This window comes from Grampus griseus (assembly GCF_964374135.1).
Source record: "Grampus griseus genome assembly, chromosome: 3".
NCBI lineage: Eukaryota > Metazoa > Chordata > Mammalia > Artiodactyla > Delphinidae > Grampus > Grampus griseus.
In genome coordinates this window covers 156,616,157-156,634,509 of record NC_139019.1, presented here as the reverse complement: position 1 = coordinate 156,634,509, position 18,353 = coordinate 156,616,157, and the positions used below count along the sequence as shown (strand labels likewise).

Here is an 18,353-nt window from a genome sequence, read left to right as displayed (position 1 = left end):
CTGGGCAGGTGCTAAGACACTGTGGGCCTTACCGCATGGAGACAGGTGGACACAAATGGCCCCTCTTCCTTCCACGCCCACACTCTCCATCCATCCTCCCCTGGGCAAAAATAGCTATAAATGTGGGACGTGGAAGACTGGGAGGCTACAGGCGAGTGAACACCCGTCTGGGGAGGCCGCAAGACCGTCCCCTCATCACCTCCAAATAGGCTAGCTTAGTATCCTCCTCCAGGACTGACCTGTGACATCCAGGTGGAAGGAGACCCTCTGGCCCCCGGCCTCGCAGCTGTACTCCCCGGCGTCTGCCTTGCCCGCCTGCTGCACCACCAGCCGCCGCCCTCGGCCCGTGGCCTCCACACGCACTTTCGAGCTCGAACTCAGCTTCTTTCCATCCTTGTACCACGTCACCTCCGTCTGGGCCTGGGCCACCTCGCAGCTCAGCGTGGCACTGGACCCCGCCACGGCCTGCACTTCACTGCGTGCCGGCTGCTCCTTGGCAAACACCTCCTTGGGCTCTGGGGACAGGGAGGAATACATGGGTCAAGGACACCATCTCAGTCAGGAAAGCAGCCCTGGGCAAAAGAGACCTGAGTGGGGAGCTGTGGGCCAGGCGGGTGCGAGGGTTGCGGAGGCGGGTGGGGGCCAAGCTGGAGACTTCTCCAGGCTCTGCACCAGCCGTGTGCCCCGCAGAAGTCCCCCTGCCTTTCTCAGTGACAATTAACACAAGAGATGAATTTCCCCCGTGTCCGCATGAGTTGGTCCGTGGGTTGGAGGGGTCGGGGGAGGGTCGCTTTAGAAGAGACTTCTCCCCTGCTCATGGCTTCTGCGGGGTCACACGCAAGTGTTCCCAAACCTTCCCAGATGGGGCCACAGTCTTCTCCATAGGTCTAAGCAAGGAACGTTGCACCTGCAGTCCATGGAAATCACTGAGGCTCGGTGCCCTGGCCTACACTTAGTACAGTCAACCTGTGGCAATCTCTGGGGAGTGCTGGCACCTCCCCGTGGCTTTCTTTTCCACTGTCTGAGGAATAAAGAAGCTGAGCACCTTTCCCTGTATGACTGGGGTCCCCATTACTCTTTTGTTCTTCCTGGTGCAACTATTCAAATTTTTGCCCACTCACCAACAGTAGGCTCTCTCTTCTTTCCATCTCTATGCATTGAAATACTAGAGAAGGACAGATTGCTAGCCTTCAAGGTTATTCCCAGCTGTGGGACTCGCATTTTTACTGTGTGATCGAGTCCTCCGATGAATCAAAGTTTTTCCCTTCAATAGTGTCACCTATGTCCATTTCAGCCCTTTGAGTTTGGAGCATTTGTGTTCCATTTAAGAAATCTTCCCTTACCTTCCGTCTTTAAAGAAACCACGGTATCACCGGACTGTCTTTTGGTTTGTACCTTTTCACACTGAGGTTTCTAACCCACCACGAGTGTACTTCTGTGTGTGCTGTGAATTGACAGTACAGTTTAATTTTTCCCTGTGGGTAAGTGGTCCAACCACTATTTATGAAGACAACATCCCTCCTCGACTTCTCGAACGCACAGTACAGCAACAGATAAAATTGTCACGGCAGGGAGGGGGCTGGGAGACAGACGGAGGGGGGATTTGTCCGTGGTAGTGCAGGAAACCACTGCTGCAAAGAGCTACTTCTGACCTCACTACTACGTTCCTCTGATGCGGTAAATATCGCCGCACTGGGATCCCCTTATCTTGAAAACTATATAGCCTCATGATCATTCTTGACAACGGCTCCCAGGAAGGGCTCCTACCGCGCTTCTGCAAGCAAATAGCACATTGGCTGTACCTTGTCTTTGGAATCTGCCTGCTATTCTACCATCCGACCACCCAAAACACAAATTTGCTTCGATTTTCATTGTTAATCAACCTCTCTGAGTTTTCTCCTCAGATTACGTTGCATCGATGGAAACCTCTGACTCTCTCTCAAGAATGTGTACTAATTTCTCCACATAGTCTCCTAGCACCTTTTATCAGACCTGGAATTAGGAACATGATACAATTGTGCCATTTTAACTCTTTCACAAAAGTTTCACTTGCCCAGCGTTTCTCACCAGGACTTACCTGTGGAAATGTCTTCTGCATGTTCATTCTCTTACACCCTAATCTTACTCAACAATCGTACACAGCCTAATAATTGATCCATCGGATTGTCTGAGTTGATAATCACATCATCAGCAAATTCTACCTTGGGTTTTTCTAAACCCGTTGCCAGTGATTTTATGCTCCTCCTGAATCCGCTCAGTGACTACAGAGGCCCACGTGTGTTCTCCCTCACATCAAAGATTGGCAGGGACACGTTAAGTGGGATGCTGGTCTTGTTGTTGCTGTTGTTGTTGTTGGAGGAATTTTATTATAACGTTAAAAAAAGAGCCCTTTTTTTTTTGCGGTACACGGGCCTCTCACTGTTGTGGCCTATCCCGTTGCGGATCACAGGATCCGGATGCGCAGGCTCAGCAGCCATGGCTCATGGGCCCAGCCGCTCCGCGGCATGTGGGATCTTCCCGGACCGGGGCACGAACCCGTGTCCTCTGCATCGACAGGCGGACTCTCAAACACTGGGCTACCAGGGCGGCCCAAAAACACTTTTGTACAGTATTTTAAGAATTATATGACAGGAACTGGTGCTCAGTTTTCTCACATTTTTTGCCTGGATTTGGGATGATCAAATTTCATCAACCATTTGATTCTCTACTCGTTCAGAGGACCACATCCTTTTGCATTCAATCTCTTAATTCCATGCTTTATATATATTAACTTTGTCAACCTTCAACACAACGTGCAATCCTGGACTAGGACTCTCATCACTGACTCCACCCTGTGGATGCATGGCTGAATTCCTTTTGCTAACAATTCATTTATGATTTTGGCTGTGATATTCGCAATACATACGTCTGGAATTTCATTCATCCTTCCTGCCTTTCTTCAGCGATTCTGGTATGCGTCGATGTTATGTTCTGAATTTAAAGAGACTCATGGAGTGCGTCCCCTTTTTCTATCTCTAAGACCATCTCCACAAGCATGGAATAACAGTTTTCCAGGATAGTTTGTAGACTGTACCAGAGAAGTACCAGGTAGTTCTTGGGTAGATTTTTCATTATTGGTCCTACTGATTGACAAGTCATACAACTCTTTGAGTTTTCTACATCTTCTTGTGTCAGTTTTCAAACAGTTGTCCAGGATTTAGTCAAACTTCACAACTTTTCAAAGCTTTTATCTTAGAACACTCTCTAATACTCTCCGAATGCCACATTTTACAGAAATGCCTTCTCGGATCTGGGATATCTATACACACCCATAAATAATCATATGGTCGCACGGTCTCAAACAGTTACGGGTTGGCACCTAGGAGTCAATGTGCAATGGCAGCCCACCCCTACTCAGCATGAAGGCTCTCTTCACAGAAGACGAGTAACCTGATTTCATAGACTGCCCTATGTTCCAGCCACGAGGCAGCGACACTCACTAACCTTTAGGAAAATGCAACGAAATAAAGACTGCTTTGCCAGTCAGAGTCTGCTGCTAGTACACTAACTCCTCATTAGCAAAGCAGACCGATGGGGCAGTAGCAACGTTTTCCTTTCTGTTCCTAAATTCATCAATATAACGCCCCGGGGAAAACTGACCCGCAGCATCCAAACTGTTTGAAGAAAAGGCAAAATCCTACTGCATTTAAGAAGATCACCCTAAGCAGCACAGGGGACTCTATTCCAATCCTCCTTTCTTTCTCCCTTTACAAGATCGTGACAACAAACTTTGCCTATCTTCTGCTACCTACACGCAACCGGAGCTTCCCTATCCAGGAAATTGAAGGAAGGGCATCCTAGAAACCTCAAATCTGATCATCCAAAGTTCACTTCTAAAATAATTCCAAGCGGGACTTGGTGGCCAACATCTCCACTAATCTGCGATCAATGAAATTGAAACCCCATCTGGCAACTCGAGACCCGGCAAGAGCCATGTGGTAGGTGTCAGGAAAGAAGTACCATGGGAGGAAAGTCACATATCCCCAGGCCTACCTCAGACCCTACGCATCAGGGACAGCCAGGGTCCCGATACCAGGTACAAAAGGAAGACTCTGGGCAGGTGCTAAAACACTGTGACTGAGCCTTATTGCATGGAAACAGGTGGACACAAATGGCCCCTCTTCCTTCCACGCCCACACTCTCCATCCATACTCCTCCGGGGCAAAAATGGCTATAAATGTGGGACGTGGAAGACTGGGAGGCGACAGGCGAGTGAACACCCGTCTGTGGAGGCCGCAAGACCGTCCCCTCATCACGTCCATATAGGCTAGCTCAGTATCCTCCTCCAGGACTGACCTGTGACATCCAGGTGGAAGGAGACCCTCTGGCCCCCGGCCTCGCAGCTATACTCCCCGGCGTCTACCTTGCCCGCCTGCTGCACCACCAGCCGCCGCCCTCGGCCCGTGGCCTCCACACGCACTTTCGAGCTCGAACTCAGCTTCTTTCCATCCTTGTACCACGTCACCTCCGTCTGGGCCTGGGCCACCTCGCAGCTCAGCATGGCACTGGACCCCGCCACGGCCTGCACTTCACTGAGTGCTGGCTGCTCCTTGGCAAACACCACCTTGGGCTCTGGGGACAGGGAGGGATACATGGGTCAAAAACATCATCTCAGTCAGGAAGGCAACCCGGGCAAAGGAGACCTGAGTGGGGAGCCGTGTGCCATGCAGGTGCGAGGGGTGCAGAGGTGGGGCGGGGGCCAAGCTGGAGACTTCTCCTGGCTCTGCACCAGCCGTGTGCCCCGCAGAATTCACCCTGCCTTTCTCAGCAACAAGTAACACAAATGATGAATTTCCCCCGCGTCCGCGTGAGCTGGTCCGGGGGTTGGGGGGGTCTGGGGACTGTGCGCTTTAGAAGAGACTTCTCCCTTGCTCATGGCTTCTGCGAGGTCACATGCAAGTGTTCCCAAATCTTCCCAGATGGGGCCCAGTCTTCTCCATACGCCTAAGCAGGGAACTTTGCACCTGCAGTCCATGGAAATCACTGAGGCTCGGTGCCCTGCCCTATACTTACTATGGTCACCTTGTGGCAATCTCTGGGGAGTGCTGGCACCTCCCCGTGGCTTTCTTTTCCACTGTCTGAGGAATAAAGAAGCTGAGCACCTTTCCCTGTATGACTGGGGTCCCCATTACTCTTTTGTTCTTCCTGGTGCAGCTATTCATATTTTTGCCCACTCACCAACAGTAGGCTCTCTCTTCTTTCCATCTCTAGGCACTCTTTATGCATTGAAATACTAGAGAAGGACAGATTGCTAGCCTTCAAGGTTATTCCCAGCTGTGGGACTCACATTTTCACTGTGTGATCGAGTCCTCCGATGAATCAAAGTTTTTCCCTTCAATAGTGTCACCTATGTCCTTTTCAGCTGTTTGAGTTTGGAGCATTTGTGTTCCATTTAAGAAATCTTCCTTTACCTTCGGTCTTAAGGAACCCACGGTATCACCGGACTGTCTTTTGGTTTGTACCTTTTCACACTGAGGTTTCTAACCCACCACGAGTGTACTTCTGTGTGTGCTGTGAATTGTCAGTACAGTTTAATTTTTCCCTGTGGGTAAGTGGTCCAACCACTATTTATGAAGACAACATCCCTCCTCGACTTCTCGAACGCACAGTACAGCAACAGATAACATTGTGACGGCGGGGAGGGGGCTGGGAGACAGACGGAGGGGGGATTTGTCCGTGGTAGTGCAGGAAACCACTGCTGCAAAGAGCTACTTCTGACCTCACTACTACGTTCCTCTGATGCGGTAAATATCGCCGCACTGGGATCCCCTTATCTTGAAAACTATATAGCCTCATGATCATTCTTGACAACGGCTCCCAGGAAGGGCTCCTACCGCGCTTCTGCAAGCAAATAGCACATTGGCAGTACCTTGCCTTTGGAATCTGCCTGCTATTCTACCATCCGACCACCCAAAACACAAATTTGCTTCGATTTTCATTGTTAATCAACATCTCTGAGTTTTCTCCTCAGATTACGTTGCATCGATGGAAACCTCTGACTCTCTCTCAAGAATGTGTACTAATTTCTCCACATAGTCTCCTAGCACCTTTTATCAGATCTGGAATTAGGAACATGATACAATTGTGCCATTTTAACTCTTTCACAAAAGTTTCACTTGCCCAGCGTTTCTCACCAGGACTTAGCTGTGGAAATGTCTTCTGCACGTTCATTCTCTTACACCCTAATCTTACTCAACAATCGTAGACAGCCTAATAATTGATCCATCGGATTGTCTGAGTTGATAATCACATCATCAGCAAATTCTATCTTGGGTTTTTCTAAACCCGTTGCCAGTGATTTTATGCTCCTCCTGAATCCACTCAGTGGCTACAGAGGCCCATGTGTGTTCTCCCTCACATCAAAGATTTCCAGGGACATGTTAAGTGGGATGCTAGTCTTGTTGTTGCTGTTGTTGTTGTTGGAGGAATTTTATTATAACGTTACAGAAAGAACACATTAGTACAATATGCTAAGAATTATATGGCAAGAACTGGTGCTCAGTTTCCTCACACTTTTTGCCTGGATTTCGGACGATCAAATTTCATCAACCATTTGATTCTCTACTCGTTCAGAGGACCACATCCTTTTGCATTCAATCTCGTAATGCTAAGCTTTATATCTATTAACTTTGCCAACCTTCAACACAACATGCAATCCTGGACTACAACTCTCATCACTGACTCCATCCCGTGAACGCATGGCTGAATTCCTTTTGCTAACATTTCATTTATGATTTTGGCTGTGATATTCGCAATACATACGTCTGGAATTTCATTCATCCTTCCTGCCTTTCTTCAGTGATTCTGGTATGTGTCGATGTTATGTTCTGAATTTAAACAGACTTATGGAGTGCATCTCCTTTTTCTATCTCTAAGACCATCTCCACAAGCATGGAATAACAGTTTTCCAGGATAGTTTGTAGACTGTACCAGAGAGGTACCAGGTAGTTCTTGGGAAGATTTTTCATTATTGGTCCTACTGATTGACAAATCATACAACTCTTTGAGTTTTCTACATCTTCTTGTGTCAGTTTTCATACAGTTGTCCAGGATTTAGTCAAACTTCACAACTTTTCAAAGGTTTTATCTTAGAGCACTCTCTAATATTCTCCGAATGCCACATTTTACAGGAATGCCTGGTGGCATCTGGGATATCTATACACACCCATAAATCATCCTGTGGTGTCACGGTCTCAAACAGTTACGGGTTGGCACCTAGGAGTCAATGTGCAATGGCAGCCCACCCCTACTCAGCATGAAGGCTCTCTTCACAGAAGACGAGTAACCTGATTTCATAGACTGCCCTATGTTCCAGCCACGAGGCAGAGACACTCACTAACCTTTAGGAAAATGCAACGAAATAAAGACTGCTTTGCCAGTCAGAGTCTGCTGCTAGTACACTAACTCCTCATTAGCAAAGCAGACCGATGGGGCAGTAGCGACGTTTTCCTTTCCGTTCCTAAATTCATCAATATAACACCATTGGGAATACTGACCCGCAGCATCCAAACTGTTTGAAGACAAAGGCAAAATCCTACTGCATTTAAGACGATCACCCTAAATAGCACAGGTGACTCTATTCCAATCCTCCTTTCTTCCTCCCTTTGCAAGATCGTGACAATAAAATTTGCCTATCTTCTGCTACCTACAGGCAACCAGAGCTTCCCTATTCAGGAAATTGAAGGAAGGGCGTTGCAGAAACCTCAAATCTGACCATCCAAAGTTCACTTCTAAAATAATTCCAAGCGGGACTGGGTGGCCAACATCTCTGCTAATCTGTGATCAATGAAATTGAAACCCCATCTGGCAACCCAAGATCCGGCATGAGCCATGTTGTTGGTGTCAGGAAAGAAGTACCATGGGAGGAAAGTCACATATCCCCAGGCCTACCTCAGACCCCACGCATCAGGAAGAGCCAAGGTCCTGATACCAGAAACAACAGGAAGGCTCTGGGCAGGTGCTAAGACACTGTGGGCCTTACCGCATGGAGACAGGTGGACACAAATGGCCCCTCTTCCTTCCACGCCCACACTCTCCATCCATCCTCCCCTGGGCAAAAATAGCTATAAATGTGGGACGTGGAAGACTGGGAGGCTACAGGCGAGTGAATACCCATCTGGGGAGGCCGCAAGACCGTCCCCTCATCACCTCCAAATAGGCTAGCTTAGTATCCTCCTCCAGGACTGACCTGTGACATCCAGGTGGAAGGAGACCCTCTGGCCCCCGGCCTCGCAGCTGTACTCCCCGGCGTCTGCCTTGCCCGCCTGCTGCACCACCAGCCGCCGCCCTCGGCCCGTGGCCTCAACACGCACTTTCGAGCTCGAACTCAGCTTCTTTCCATCCTTGTACCACGTCACCTCCGTCTGGGCCTGGGCCACCTCGCAGCTCAGCGTGGCACTGGCCCCCGCCACAGCCTGCACTTCACTGCGTGCTGGCTGCTCCTTGGCAAACACCACCTTGGGCTCTGGGGACAGGGAGGGATACACGGGTCAAAGACACCATCTCAGTCACGAATGCAGCCCTGGGCAAAAGAGGCCTGAGTGGGGAGCCGTGTGCCATGCGGGTGTGAGGGGTGCGGAGGTGGGGCAGGGGCCAAGCTGGAGACTTCTCCTGGCTCTGCACCAGCCGTGTGCCCTGCAGAAGTGCCCCTGCCTTTCTCAGCGACAAGTAAAACAAGAGATGCATTCTCCCCTGGGTCCGCGTGAGCTGGTCCGGGGCGTGGGAGGGTGGGGGGAGGGTAAGATTTTTGAAGAGATTTCTCCCCTGCTCATAGCATCTGCGGGTCTCACGCAAGTGTTCCCAAACCTTCCCAGATGGGGCCACAGTCTTCTCCAAATTCCTAAGCAGGGAACTTTGCACCTGCAGTCCATGGAAATCACTGAGGCTTGGTGCCCTGGCCTACACTTAGTACGGTCAACTTGTGGCAATCTCTGGGGAGTGCTGGCACCTCCCCGTGGCTTTCTTTTCCACTGTCTGAGGAATAAAGAAGCTGAGCACCTTTCTGCGTACACTGGGGTCCCCATTACTCTTTTGTTCTTCGTGGTGCAACTATTCAAATTTTTGCCCACTCACCAATAGTAGGCCCTCTCTTCTCTCCATTCATCTCTAGGCACTCTTTATGCATTGAAATACTAGAGAAGGATAGATTGCTAGCCTTCAAGGTTATTCCCAGCTGTGGGACTCGCATTTTCACTGTGTGATCGAGTCCTCCGATGAAACAAAGTTTTTCCCTTCAATAGTGTCACCTATGTCCATTGCACGCTTTCATTTTGGAGCATCTGTGTTCCATTTAAGAAATCTTCCTTTACCTTCGGTCTTAAGGAAACCACGGTATCACCGGACTGTCTTTTGGTTTGTACCTTTTAACACTGAGGTTTCTAACCCACCACGAGTGTACTTTTGTGTGTGCTGTGAATTGTCAGTACAGTTTAAGTTTTCCCTATGGGTAAGTGGTCCAACCACTATTTATGAAGACAACATCCCTCCTCGACTCCTCCAACGCACAGCACAGCAACAGATAAAATTGTCACGGCGGGGAGGGGGCTGGGAGACAGACGGAGGGGGGATTTGTCCGTGGTAGTGCAGGAAAATACTGCTGCAAAGAGCTATTTCTGACCTCACTACTACGTTCCTCTGATGTGGTAAATATTGCCGCACTGGGATCCCCTTATCTTGAAAACTATATAGCCTCACGATCATTCTTGACAATGGCTCCCAGGAAGGGCTCCTACCGCGCTTCTGCAAGCAAATAGCACATTGGCTGTCCCTTGTCTTTGGAATCTGCCTGCTATTCTACCATCCGACCACCCAAAACACAAATTTGCTTCGATTTTCATTGTTAATCAACATCTCTGATTTTTCTCCTCAGATTACGTTGCATCGATGGAAACCTCTGACTCTCTCTCAAGAATGTGTACTAATTTCCCCACATAGTCTGGTAGCACCTTTTATCAGATCTGGAATTAGGAACATGATACAATTGTGCCATTTTAACTCTTTCACAAAAGTTTCACTTGCCCAGCGTTTCTCACCAGGACTTACCTGTGGAAATGTCTTCTGCATGTTCATTCTCTTACACCCTAATCTTACTCAACAATCGTACACAGCCTAATAATTGATCCATCGGATTGACTGAGTTGATAATCACATCATCAGCAAATTCTACCTTGAGTTTTTCTAAACCCTTTGCCAGTGATTTTATGCTCTTCCTGAATCCGCTCAGTGACTACAGAGGCCCACGTGTGTTCTCCCTCACATCAAAGATTGGCAGGGACACGTTAAGTGGGATGCTGGTCTTGTTGTTGCTGTTGTTGTTGTTGGAGGAATTTTATTATAACGTTAAAAAAAGAGCCCTTTTTTTTTTTTTTTTTGCGGTACACGGGCCTCTCACTGTTGTGGCCTCTCCCGTTGCGGATCATAGGCTCCGGACGCACAGGCTCAGCGGCCATGGCGCACAGGCTCAGCGGCCATGGCTCACGGGCCCAGCCACTCCAGCGGCATGTGGGATCTTCCCGGACCGGGGCACGAACCCGTGTCCCCTGCATCGACAGGCGGACTCTCAACCACTGGGCTACCAGGGCGGCCCCAAAACACTTTTGTACAGTATTTTAAGAATTATATGACAGGAACTGGTGCTCAGTTTTCTCACATTTTTTGCCTGGATTTGGGATGATCAAATTTCATCAACCATTTGATTCTCTACTCGTTCAGAGGACCACATCCTTTTGCATTCAAACTCTTAATTCCATGCTTTATGTATATTAACTTTGCCAACCTTCAACACAACGTGCAATCCTGGACTAGGACTCTCATCACTGACTCCACCCTGTGGAGGCATGGCTGAATTCCTTTTGCTAACAATTCATTTATGATTTTGGCTGTGATATTTGTAATACATATGTCTGGAATTTCATTCATCCTTCCTGCCTTTCTTCAGTGATTCTGGTATGCGTCGATGTCATGTTCTGAATTTAAAGAGATTTATGGAGTGCATCTCCTTTTTCTATCTCTAAGACCATCTCCACAAGCATGGAATAACAGTTTTCCAGGATAGTTTGTAGACTGTACCAGAGAAGTACCAGGTAGTTCTTGGGAAGATTTTTCATTATTGGTCCTACTGATTGACAAGTCATACAACTCTTTGAGTTTTCTACATCTTCTTGTGTCAGTTTTCAAACAGTTGTCCAGGATTTAGTCAAACTTCACAACTTTTCAAAGCTTTTATCTTAGAACACTCTCTAATACTCTCCGAATGCCACATTTTACAGAAATGCCTTCTCGGATCTGGGATATCTATACACACCCATAAATAATCGTATGGTCGCACGGTCTCAAACAGTTACGGGTTGGCACCTAGGAGTCAATGTGGAATGGCAGCCCACCCCTACTCAGCATGAAGGCTCTCTTCACAGAAGACGAGTAACCTGATTTCATAGACTGCCCTATGTTCCAGCCACGAGGCAGCGACACTAACCTTTAGGAAAATGCAACGAAATAAAGACTGCTTTGCCAGTCAGAGTCTGCTAGTACACTAACTCCTCATTAGCAAAGCAGACCGATGGGTCAGTAGCGACGTTTTCCTTTCCGTTCCTAAATTCATCAATATAACACCATTGGGAATACTGACCCGCAGCATCCAAACTGTTTGAAGACAAAGGCAAAATCCTACTGCATTTAAGACGATCACCCTAAATAGCACAGGGGACTCTATTCCAATCCTCCTTTCTTCCTCCCTTTGCAAGATCATGACAACAAACTTGGCCTATCTTCTGCTACCTACAGGCAACCGGAGCTTCCCTATCCAGGAAATTGAAGGAAGGGCATCGCAGTATCCTCAAATCTGACCATCCACAGTTCACTCCTAAGATAATTCCAAGCAGGACTGGGTGGCCAACATCTCCACTAATCTGCGATCAATGAAATTGAAACCCCATCTGGCAAGCCAAGACCTGGCATGAGGCATGCGGTAGGTGTCAGGAAAGACGTACCATGGGAGGAAAGTCACATATCCCCAGGCCTACCTCAGACCCCAAGCATTAGGGAGAGCCAGGGTCCTGATACCAGGAACAACAGGAAGGCTCTGGGCACGTGCTATGACACCATGACTGGGCCTTACTGCATGGAGACAGGTGGACACAAATGGCCCCTCTTCCTTCCACGCCCACACTCTCCATCCATCCTCCCCTGGGCAAAAATAGCTATAAATGTGGGACGTGGAAGACTGGGAGGCTACAGGCGAGTGAACACCCGTCTGGGGAGGCCGCAAGACCGTCCCCTCATCACCTCCAAATAGGCTAGCTTAGTATCCTCCTCCAGGACTGACCTGTGACATCCAGGTGGAAGGAGACCCTCTGGCCCCCGGCCTCGCAGCTGTACTCCCCGGCGTCTGCCTTGCCCGCCTGCTGCACCACCAGCCGCCGCCCTCGGCCCATGGCCTCCACACGCACTTTCGAGCTCGAACTCAGCTTCTTTCCATCCTTGTACCACGTCACCTCCGTCTGGGCCTGGGCCACCTCGCAGCTCAGCGTGGCACTGGACCCCGCCACGGCCTGCACTTCACCGCGTGCCGGCTGCTCCTTGGCAAACACATCCTTGGGCTCTGGGGACAGGGAGGGATACATGGGTCAAGGACACCATCTCAGTCAGGAAAGCAGCCCTGGGCAAAAGAGACCTGAGTGGGGAGCCGTGGGACAGGCGGGCGCGAGGGGTGCGGAGGTGGGGCGGGGGCCAAGCTGGAGACTTCTCCAGGCTCTTCACCAGCTGCGTGCCCCTCAGAAGTGCCCCTGCCTTTCTTAGCGACAAGTAACACAAGGGACGCATTCTCCCCCGGGTCCACGTGAGCTGGTCCGGGGGGTGGGGGGGTTGGGGAAGGTGCGCTTTTTGAGGAGACTTCTCCCCTGCTCATGGCTTCTGCGGGGTCACACGCAAGTGTTCCCAAACCTTCCCAGATGGGGCCACAGTCTTCTCCATACGCCTAAGCAGGGAACTTTGCACCTGCAGTCCATGGAAATCAGTGAGGCTCGGTGCCCTGGCCTACACTTAGTACGGTCAACTTGTGGCAATCTCTGGGGAGTGCTGTCACCTCCCCGTGGCTTTCTTTTCCATTGTCGGAGGAATAAAGAAGCTGAGCGCCTTTCCCCGAACGACCGGGGTCCCCATTACTCTTTTGTTCTTCCTGGGGACCTAATTCATATTTTTGCCTACTCACCAATAGTAGACTCTCTCTTCTCTCCATCTCTAGGCACTCTTTATGCATTGAAATACTAGAGAAGGACAGATTGCTAGCTTTCAAGGTTATTCCCAACTGTGGGACTCCCATTTTCACTATGTGATCGGGTCCTCCAATGAATCAAAGTTATTCCCTTCAAGAGTGTCACCGATGTCCATTTCAGCGCTTTGAGTTTGGAGCATTTGTGTTCTATTTAGAAATGTTTCCTTACCTAAGTCTTTAAAGAAACCACGGTATCATCGGTGGGGTTTTTTGTTTTTACCTTTACACTGGGTTTCTACCCCACCACAAATCATTTTTCTGTGTTGTGGGAATTGCTAGTACAATTTAAGTGTTTCATATTGTTACTTGGTACAAGCATCTGATGGGGATACTATGATAAACTTCCTCTTTGCACATTTCTTCTAGGACAGAAACTGTGGGGTCATTATGGGTGCATTCCTCATCCCTCCCAGATGAGGCCAGAGTCTTTTCCCACAGGAAAGTGCAGGGCATGTTCTCATCTGCAGTGAATGAGGTTTGCTGAAGTGCTACCCTCACCTACTCTCATTGTCAGCAGTCTGGTGGGAGTGAAATGTACCTCCTGTGGCACTCTTTTGCATTTTTTGTGATGATTCAAAATAAAGACCCATTTCTGATGTTTTTGGTCATCAGTGTTTGCTCTTCTGTGGTGTCACTGCTCAACGTTTTTGCCCTATTTTCAATAGCACTGTCTGCCATTTGTATGTTCACTTTAAGGACATTTTTATACATACGAATGCTAGGCACTGACAAGTGTGTGTGTTCTAAATGTCTTCCACATCTGTGTGGTTTGCCTTTTCAGTACTTCATGCTATCTTCTGATGAATCTATCAACACATATTTAGTTTTAAGGTAGTCAAATATGTCAAATTTTTTTCATTATGGTTAGTGCACTTGTATTTTACGAAGTCATTCTTTGGGACTTCCTTGGTGGTATAGTGGTTAAGAATCCACCGGCTAATGCAGGGGACACAGGTTCGAGCCCTGGTCCGGGAAGACCCCACATGCCGCAGAGCAACTAAGCCCGTGCACCACAACTGCTGAGCCTGCGCTCTAGAGCCCGTGAGCCACAACTACAGAGCCTGCGAGTCACAACTACTGAAGCCTTCACACCTAGAGCCCATGCTAAACAACAAGAGAAGCCACCGCAGTGAGAAGCCCGCACACCACGGTGAAGAGTAGCCCCATCTCGCCGCAACTAGAGAAAGCCCGCATGGAGCAACGAAGACAAAAATAATAAATAAAATTTTTCTTAATTATTTATTTTAAAAAAGAAAGAAATCATTCTTTAGTCTGAGGTAATTAAAACCATCTGTTATCATCTAAGAGTTTTATGATTTTCCCTTCTATTCTGTGGTGTTTAACCCAACATGAGTTGACCATGGGGGATATGAATTACTGGCCTAATCGTTTTTCTATATGGTTAAATGGTTTAAGTGTCATTTATTAAAACCATGTTGTCTCTACTCCTTGCATGATTCCACATTTTTTTAAAAAGAAAGGAGCAGGGGAATGTGGGCATCCATTCACGTGCAGATTTGTGTCGGAGATCACTACTCTGGTCCCTTGGTCTGTGTATCTATCCTTGCAATGAGACACTATTGTATTCATTACTATAGCTTTATAACAATCTTGATATTGGTATAGTAAATAACTCACTTTTTGCTCTTCTTCAATAGTGTATTGACTGTACATGGTCTTAGCAATTTACTTCTGAATTTACAAAATCCCCACTAAACAAACATTTGTTTGGATTTTAATTGGTATTGAACATTTTTTATTCTTACCTGGATTTCTACCCAACTATTTAGAACTTCTTAACTGTCCCTCAAAACATTTTTAATAATTCCCCCACACACACAGAGCCTCTCACCACCCTTTGTTAGATTTTGAATTAGAAAATGATTCTTTTGATGCTATTGTAACTCTTTTAAAAATTTCATTTTCCAGATGTTTGTTGCTACTATGTAGCCGTAGAAGTGTTTTCTTCATATTGATTTTTTTACATGGTAATCATTCTCAACTATCTTATTAAGTCTCATAATTTATCCTTTGGATTAATCATATTATCCATGAATTCAACTTTTGTTTCTTCACACGTTTAGGTCTTTTACTTTCTTTTCCTCCTATCTCTGTTGTACAATGTTGGTTAAAAGTAGTAACAGTTGGCTTCCTTGTCTGGTTCGCTATCTCACAGACAAACTTTCAAACTTTCACTTTTTTGTGTGCAATTAGCTGGTTTGTCTGCAGCGTCATTTATCAGATTACAAACTGTTTTATTTATAATTCGTTAAGAATTTTATATCATGAATTGATGCCAACTTTATTAAACTTTTTTTCTGTATTTATAATGCCAAATCTTTCCAAATACTTTATTCTGCATGTCATGAACAGATTGCTTTGCTAATGTTTCTAGTGTTTAAACAGCCTTGCATTTCTGGACTATGACTTTTATCACAGTGTATTACCAATTTTCCTCTTAATATATTGTTAAATTTATTTTGATAATATTTTGTTTCAGATATTGGCCTTGATATCCATAATAGGTTGGTCTGTAATTTTAATTCTTAAAATTTTTTTGTCAGATATTTGTATCAATGTTATGCTATCTACATGAAACAAATCAGAGACTGTTTATCTCCATTTTCTATTCTCTAGAAGAATATCCATGAACATGGATTTTCTTTCCAAAGTATTTCATATAACTTACCAGTGGAACTACTGGGCTTAGATCTTTCTCTATGAGAAGATTTATCGTTATGGTTCCAATTATTTAAAAGATTATAGGACTGGGCTTCCCTGGTGGCGCAGTGGTTAAGAGTCCACCTGACAATGCAGGGGACATGGGTTCGTGCCCCGGTCTGGGAAGATCCCACATGCCGCGGAGCAGCTAGGCCCGTGAGCCATGGCCGCTGAGCCTGCGCATCCGGAGCCTGTGCTCCACAACGGGAGAGGCCACAACAGTGAGAGGCCCAGGTACCGCAAAAAAAAAAAAAGATTATAGGACTACTTGAGTTGTTGAATGTTTCTTGTGTCACTTTTTACATAGTTTTCTAAGAATCTGATCAATTTGTCAAAACTTTCACACTTATCGCCATGAAAAAATATTGTCATATTCTTCTAAAATACCATTCTTAAAAGATATATACATGTTGGTATAGGAGAAGCTACTATTCCTCTCCAAGTCTAAATCTATAAATCAGACTCCATAGGGAATTCTGACATAGAATGTTCTAACAGAAAACAAAAGGAAATCACTATTTGCTTTGAAAAGAGAATTCCAGACCTCACATGTGCATATCTCAGGCACATATCGACCAACCCTCTGGTCTCTGTTTACTTTGCACACATATTGCAAGAAAAATGGATCTAGATTTTGTTACATGTAGATGCACAGATAACTTCTATATCCACGTGCAAGGAAGAAAGAGTGTTCAGAACACCTAAAACTTTGATAATCCATAGTTCAGTCTTGAGATAAATCCAAGTATGACTGTGTGGCAGAAATTTCCCCTTGTCCTGGTTTCATGAAATTCAAACATCTCTCCCTAGTGTGAACCCACATGCGTTGCTAGGTGACGGCATCTAGGAGCTGTCAGGACATCCAGGAGGAGCAAATTCACATACCCACAGTTAAAAGACATCTGGTCTACCTCAGACCCCAAGTGCAAGACAGAACCAGAGTTCCAGACACCAAGGAATACCCAGAAGGTTCTGGGCAGATGCTGGGAACTGAAGACTGTGCATTACTGTGTGGAAACACCACTCAGGGTTTATAGGAACACCATTATCCCTTCTGTTCACAGCCTACCCATCCAGCCTCCCTTGGTCCAGTCATGGGTATGAAAATGGGAGGTGGGAGGACGGAAGGCTAAAAGAGATGAAGTCTAGTGGGAAGATCATCAGGTCTGTTAGGGGATGCAAGCCAGTCCCATCACCTCCACACAAGGCTAAGTTACTACCTCCAAGGACTGACCTGTGACATCCAGGTGGAAGGAGACCTTCTGGCCCCCAGCCTCACAGCTGTACTCCCCGGCATCTGCCTTGACCACCTGCTGCACCACCAGCCTCCGGGTGCAGCCCTTGGCCTCCACATGCACTTTTGAGCTTGAATTCAGCTTCTTCCTGTTCTTGTACCACATCACCTCCGTCTGGGCCTGGGCCACCTCGCAGCTCAGTGTGGTGCTGGCCCCCACCACGGCCTGCACCTCTTTATGTGCTGGCTGTCCCTTGATAAACACCGCAGAGGACTCTGGGCACAGAAAGGGAGACACAGTGTCAGAGACACAAAGCTGGTACCAGCCTGGGAGACCAAAACTTAAAAGAGTTCAGTAAATTTTCTCCTTGGAGCCAGTGATGCCATGTGCCCAGGAAGGTGTAGAGTTGTGTTTACAAACATATATCTCAAGTGTACATTCTGGTGATGTTCTGACACAAGGTCAATTCCTAAGCCTGGAGGAAAGTGGCCAAAGTTATTCTAGCATCTGTCACAGCTAGTTCATTGTCTTTCCCATGTGACAGTCACCTCTGGCAGGCAGGTTGGGTTGTGTGCACTTGTATCCCCTATATGTATAAATACATATAGGATCTCAGAGAGTCCATGCTGTATATGCAGTCATTCATTCATTCATTCATTCAATCACTGATGCAACTAATGTCAGTGGAGGGCCCATTATCTGCAGGCACTATGGTGGTGCTGGGAATGCTATACCATAGCTGGAAACATGAGTAACACAGTCTCTGTTCTTACAGATCTTACCTTCTACTGAGGAAAAACAAACAAACATACAAACATGACAATGATTTAATGCTATGGTCAATGCTGTGATGAAATAAGACAGAGTGATGCGCTAGAGAGAAGGGACTGACAGTGACTTAGATTTGGTGGTCAGAGAAAATCTTGGTAAGGAGTAATGTTTAGGTGAAGTGCTAAATGATAAAAGGGAGGCAGCTTTGATGAAAGCTGAGGGGAGTCATTCTAACGGAGATGAGAGCTAGGGCCAGGGCTCTCCTAGAAGGATAGATGTGAAGTGAGTGAGGAAGGTAAAAGGGAACCACACTGGGC

At 47.1% G+C, this 18,353-nt stretch overlaps 1 protein-coding gene across 1 annotated transcript in view; it reads right to left on the bottom strand.

The window, feature by feature from the left end:
• Window positions 1-18,353, bottom strand: part of LOC309819929 (obscurin-like) — a gene marked incomplete at its 3' end in the record, with an annotated part of 72,473 nt that overhangs the window by 26,761 nt on the left and 27,359 nt on the right. Inside the window, exons 8-12 of the mRNA XM_082650364.1 lie at window positions 17,265-17,540; window positions 12,362-12,637; window positions 8,228-8,503; window positions 4,336-4,611; window positions 240-515 (exon numbers count right to left, since the gene is read on the bottom strand). Coding sequence (XP_082506490.1) covers window positions 240-515; window positions 4,336-4,611; window positions 8,228-8,503; window positions 12,362-12,637; window positions 17,265-17,540 — 1,380 coding nt within the window. The remainder of the gene's footprint in view (window positions 1-239; window positions 516-4,335; window positions 4,612-8,227; window positions 8,504-12,361; window positions 12,638-17,264; window positions 17,541-18,353) is intronic.